General features: G+C 41.2%; 1 protein-coding gene across 1 annotated transcript; it reads right to left on the bottom strand.

The window, feature by feature from the left end:
• Window positions 1–2653: 2653 nt before the first annotated feature.
• LOC147417682 (major pollen allergen Bet v 1-C-like) lies at window positions 2654–3956 on the bottom strand. Its single transcript, XM_086506740.1, has 2 exons — window positions 3547–3956; window positions 2654–3098 (listed from the first exon to the last, which is right to left on the bottom strand). The coding sequence occupies exons 1-2, from the start codon at window positions 3728–3730 to the stop codon at window positions 2812–2814; spliced, it is 471 nt and encodes a 156-aa protein (XP_086362866.1). The 5' UTR covers window positions 3731–3956; the 3' UTR covers window positions 2654–2811.
• Between the last annotated feature and the right edge of the window lie 2387 nt (window positions 3957–6343).

Below are 6343 nucleotides of genomic sequence, written 5' to 3'. Positions count from 1 at the left end.
AAATCTTTACTCACATCTTGCTGCAACGTTTTCAATTTTTCACCTGCTTCCTCAAGAGACATCATCTGTCGAAACCACTTCAAAAAGTGAGCCTGCAATTCCTGTCAAGAGCTTTGATCACCATCACTTAGACCGTTGAACCATATCTTTGCATGTCTACGCATCAAGAGCGGTACCATCTGTAGCTTTTTCACGCCTATCAATCTATGCATTGATAACATCCAAAGCTCGAACTCTGACGCGCAATCCTCCGGATCTTCAATCCTTGTGAAAACGGAGCCAATTCTTGGTTACACCATCACAATCAATTTGCAATTAATCAATCACCGCACCTTCTTTCACATTATTTGCCAACCGTCTATCGGCTTGAAACACTATTTTTTGCTTCTACCAAGGAGCAATGAGTGCGCTCCTCCATGGGGCACTAGAAGATGGAGAGTAAAATGGAGCACACACAAAAATGCCTCTATAGCCTAGGGTATTCATAGCACCACTATCCTCTCAAAAACCACCTTGAAAACTCACAATTCCACAGGCAAACCACATTTGCACACACCAACACACCGACATGCTTACCACACGGTTGCACACTACACACTCAAACTCCCCGAGATCAGCTACCCACACCTTTCATGGTTCATTTCAAACACGCATTGTTGTTGGATACAAAACCAGTCACTTCCATTCTGCACACAAAAAGGGCCCGAGAGCACACCAGCTCAAACATCAGCACAACACACCAAAGCACAAGAAGTGGAGAATAGAACAAGGGAAAAATATTACTTGAGAAATGGCTATGAAAGTCTGATCAAACTACAAAAAACACCATATATAACAAACGGTGCACCCACTTGGTTGCCAGGCAAGAGACACACACCTTGAGCTCTGCAGGCACACATCTCTACACAAAGAAACCCCACAAAAACCACACTCACCCATTGTGGCTCTCTGCAAACAGTTCCCCAAAAACCCTTTCCAAAAAGCATTGAAAATGGCACAAAAATGACTTTTATAGAGGTGTTCTCTCCACTTGTGGAAACTGCCCTCCCATTGGTCCATTTGGCTGTCCAATTTAGCATTTTTTGGATGGACATTGCCTTTGCATGCTTCTACTCTATCTACTCTCTCTTGAGGGGCGGTGCACAAGCGATGTTTCTTGTGCCCCTAGCACTTTTCAAGTTTCATTTATGTTCTCTCTCTCTCTCTCTCTCTCTCTCTCTCTCTCTCTCTCTCTCTCTCTCTCTCTCTCTCTCTCTCTCTCCACTTTACCCCCTTGGGAACGTTGGGATTTCTCCCTCTCATTGCACACTTTGAAGCTCTCCCTTGCTCGGCTTGGATTTGATCGGCCCTACAAATTGTCTCTTTGGACCTCTCCTTGATTGCCTTGGATTTCCCACCTCTCTCTCTCTCACTTAACTCCTCATTGTTGCACTAGTGGGGTTGCAAGTCAGCGGGTCCTCTCCCTCTACCCTTGACCTCAAAAAGAAAAGAAATGGCCTTGGAAGGTTTTGTGAAACCCAAAGTCCTTTTTAAAGAGGCAATGGTGCCTTTCCCATACATCAAAGTACACTAGAATCTACATATGTGTTACAATCTCAAGTTCATAGCCACAAAATAGTCATAGCTTGTCTAGTAATCAAATTTTTTCCCTTTACTAATGTCTCTAACATTGGTTTAGAGTTTATGGAAATAAGTGAAAATCTACCTAATTGCAACTTGAACGCCATGAGAGAGACGTGCATCCACATACTGTTGGCCCTTGGGAGTATGAAACCCTTCCCAAAAATGGGTGGAGATGATTGTGATGCAATTCCATATTTGACTATGTTGAGAGTGTTGATTAGGGCCATGTTCTTTCAATCTCCAGCCTCAAGATATTACCTTGGACAATGGTGTTGAGTTATAATCTATTAAGAAAATTGTTGGGACGCATAATTAGACTGTAATTGGAATGTTACAAATAATTAATCTTCAATCCATGAAAACTCATTTAAACAGTCAGTAAAATGATATCATTTCTTATCATCCTACAAGCCTAAGTATTTGTGTAAGGGAACTTCTAGTAAGAAAGTCAAACATATGAACAAGATATATATATATATATATATATAGAGAGAGAGAGAGAGAGAGAGAGAGAGAGAGAGAGAGAGAGAGAGAGAAGGGGGTTGAGCAACCACTTGGCATTATTTAATCTAAGGTTGATTAGAGACTTATTTCCCCAAGCAATGGCCTTTACGAATGGGTGTTTGTTCATCACACCAAAATCCACGATCGTTTCAACAAAGCTGGCAACTACTCATTGTGTACACTATTAGCTAGGTGTGTGTGTGTCTTGCATGTCAATACCTACTCATACATGGATAGTTGGTCTCACCTACCCGCGAGCTTGTGCATTGACTATGTTGCATTCTCAATAAGCTTCAACGCCATATCATCCACGTATACTTGCACTCCTTCTACCTTTACTTGAGCAACTGTAAGCAACCTATAAGCTACAAGGTGACTTCAGGCCAATTTATGACAAAAACAACATTTCTTTTCATTTTGCGCATGCATGGCATGTTTACTACTTCCCACCCCACTACTTTATGATCATTTTCCACAAAAAGGATAAAATAAAAACAACCATGTTTGACAATAGATATAATACATGGAGAGTCAATTGGGATTATATGCCAATAGTAAATTGATGTCACACTTTTACATGAAAGACCTTGTCATTGGCCAGCATATTTGCTTAGTACACGGAGATATTTATTACATGCATGGATGTTGAAAGCTCATGAAGATCCTACTACAACATATTTTTGGTCAAGTGCTAGACCAAATATGTGATTCAATAGCTTCACCAAAAATGGACATTTCCTCTTTTATGAATTCATAAAAATCATGATCAATAGACTCGTCATACTCAAAGGTCCACTTTGTGATGCAAGTGTTGGGTTCCGGGCCTGGCACCAACTGTCCAGAATATGAGAGGTTTTTCACACTAGAATGTTCTCCAAGATGCCCCCCTTCAAGAATAGCCACTTTGAAGGAGTACTTGTCGTGGTCGATTACGTCCCATCTCGCCGTGATTGTATCAAAATGAGGAAAAGCTAGTTCATAGAAGAAAAACCAAGAAATGAATATTTTTTAATTATAAAAATACATGAATGGAGCTAGCTTTAAGAGCGGCATGCAAGAGCACTAGGCACCAAAATGGTCCAAAAAAGTGTGTCGCAATTCATCCTTGATCCAGTTAGAAATTGAAGATGGACGATTGAGAGCAGACAAAGGAAAATTTCCACTAGGTAACTTAAGAAAAGAGTATAGATGTGCAAAATATGGAGATATTATTCCAAAACTTCTTGATTAGAAGTAGTGCAAAGGGGAGAAGCACGTCTCTATTGCTTTTCTCAACTAATGACTAGCAACCCTAGTACTAGAAAGTAATAATGATGAATTTGTAAGCCGAAGCTTATGTGAGCGCCGTTCGACACAGAGAAGACACATGAATGTGAGAGAGAGAGAGAGAGAGAGAGAGAGAGAGAGAGAAAAGCATACACGCTGTGTTATACTTAAGGAGGAAGATGCCACCGGGGGCGAGGGGGGGGCCGTCGAGGTAGTCGATGGAGGAGTAGTGCTGCGGCACGATGCGAGGAAGAGACACTTGGAAGTTCTTGATCCAAACTCTCCACACCTCCTCCACAGGATGGGCCGTCGGTACGTCGTGATCCACCCGCTTCATCCTTCTCCTCTCTCTCTCTCTCTCTCTCTCTCTCTCTCTCTCTCTCTCTCTACACACACATACAATAAAAACACATAGCTAAGCTGCTGCGCAGGCTGCGTTTATATAGTAACCTTCGGCTCTGCAGAGTCTGCCTCTTTCCCGTTTTTTTTTTAAATTGGAAAACGTAGAAAAAAACAGTTGTTGCGATGTGACTGTGCTCAGTTGTTACGACCTTGCAGCCTTGTACTTTCTCTCTCTCTCTCTCTCTCTCTCTCAAACCGATCAGGTCCCTTCCTCAGAATCCTCACTCTCTCTCGCTCACTCTCTCACTATCGAACAGATCAGCTTATAATATATAATATAAGAATATATTATAATAATATAAGATAATATAATACTAGTAGTCAGTGTCAACAATTTGAACGATTCTGAAAAATGGTGTTTTTTTAAAGGTGCAAGCATCATGTGGCCCTTCAATACAGGACAGGCGACCCTCGTGACTAAATAATACCAAGTATTAAATGAAGGACTTAGCTGGGAAGGTAGGATCCGCATGCCAAGGGGGCGGAGTTTGGCTATCGTCGCTCGAAATGGAGCTCCCCTCGAGGTAACTCTACCAAAAATGACCGACTTGGGCTTGGAAGACAGCGTGTGTACACAGACGACAACTAACTTGGATGCAAAGCTTTCTAGCTTGAAGAAAAGACAACACTCGTTGAGGTAGTCAAAACGACAATGGGGTTTTTTTTTTTTTTTTTTGGAGAGAGAGAGTAGGAACTTGAAATTGCAACTCACACACCCGACTCCGTGAGGTGGAGCATCCCAACCGGATAAGGGTGGCCAACCCATCATATGGACCATAGGAACAGCCCCTAAGGGCTTCATGTCACACGAGTTAACATGCTCAAAAGGACCTTTCGTATCTAAAGGTCCTTTCTCGTATTCAGTGCGACAACATGGTGATCGATGGGACTTGAGAGCCACGTGGGAGCACTAATTACAAGTTCATGTCCTTTTCCTAATTATCAAGGGTCTAGGGGAGGGATCCAACAAGTGTGAAGTTTAAACAAGGGTTTTCGAAGTAGCAAGGGTGCGATGATGGCGGGACAGAATCATGCTAGAGACTAGGAGCCAAGCAGGGCACAATGAGGTTGGCGTGTGTACCTTGAGTGTGGTCAAGGAGCTACGATGTTCAATGTTGTGGCATTCTATTTTTCTTCTTGCACGGAGGGCTTTTTGCTTCCTAGGGCTTTTTGCTTCCTAGGCTCCTTCTTGGCATTACGTTAAATGTTATTTCAATTTTAAAATAGTAAATGGATCTTTTTATTTCACTTTCATTTCACATCCTGACATGTATTGACTTTTCTTGCATTCTATTGTTTTAGAATGTTAAAGAGAAGCTTCACCTTGCATAATTCTAGTAAATCCTATGGATATACACACGTACATATGTACTAGTACGACCTACCACTTTCGGTAGTCGCTCTCTTTTTCTCTCTCCCTCTTTATCGCATGTCCTCTCTCTCTTTCTCTCTCCCTCTTTTGGAACGTAGCCTTCATCTCGCAGCTTGTGCCACTCCCTGACATGACCTGACTTTCAATGTATGTGCAGTATTTGTTGTCATTATTGCTTTTGTGTGCTCCACTGCTTGTACTTTTATCAAACCACAACAAGAACGATGATCCATGAAAATCATAACTGATGACAAACTTTATGTCCTTCACATACAAGACCAGAGTTGCAACATTTTTTGTTGTCAATATAGGGCTATTGCTAGATCTCTTTTTGTGTCCATAAATATGATCACTTTACTTCCATCCATCATTCGCTCCAGTAAATCTGCCAATTTTGAGTATTTCTCATTCTCAGAAACAACTTCTACAATCTTTAGAATTGAATGATGGGCTTTTAGATCTTGTGAACCAATGAAAACTTTGTAAGGATTCTGTAGAAATTGTTTGGCTAAACCTTCAACTTCTTTAGGTCAAGTTGCACTCCAATACAAAGTCTATCTGTCACATAAACCGAATTTGGGAGATAAATTTTTCGATTTGAGGTTCCAAACCCATGTCCAGCATTTGATTTTCCTCATCAAGAACAAGATACGTAACCCTATGAAGGTTGGTTTGTCTACCATCTGTGTCTACTCTTCTTTGTTGGTGACTCCTTTGTTCCTGCATCAAGGTGATCAAAGTCGCGTTTGCCAATGTTATCTTTTTTGTGCTATGTAAATCATTATACTGCTTCTACTTGATACATGACTTAATTAAAGCTTGACAAACCCCAATTAATTCCCCAAGTTAGTAACTCGCTTCAAAAGGGCTTTATCCGACATCATTCGCGATAGATGATCATTTATGAGTTATCATTGTCCATTTGTCCCCAAAACTCATATACATGATGTACATGGTATGTAGATGGCTATCACGGCTTCATATTTAAAAAACAATTGCATCTTTGGCTAGGGGTTAGTTTTTTCCCCTTAGCTTGTATTCTCTATTTGTAGCCTCTCTCTCTCTCTCTCTCTCTCTCTCTCTCTCTCTCTCTCTCTCTCTCTCTCTCTCTTTCTCCTGATAAAACATGGTTTTTTAGCCTACCTTGTCAATCAGTTGTTGCTAGATTTTCTTCAT

This window comes from Adiantum capillus-veneris, chromosome 30 (genome assembly GCF_014529385.1).
Source record: "Adiantum capillus-veneris isolate H3 chromosome 30, ASM1452938v2, whole genome shotgun sequence".
Classification (NCBI taxonomy): Eukaryota; Viridiplantae; Streptophyta; class Polypodiopsida; order Polypodiales; family Pteridaceae; genus Adiantum; species Adiantum capillus-veneris.
The sequence above is the reverse complement of the archived record's forward strand: the minus strand, read 5'-3'. Positions and strand labels throughout refer to the sequence as shown.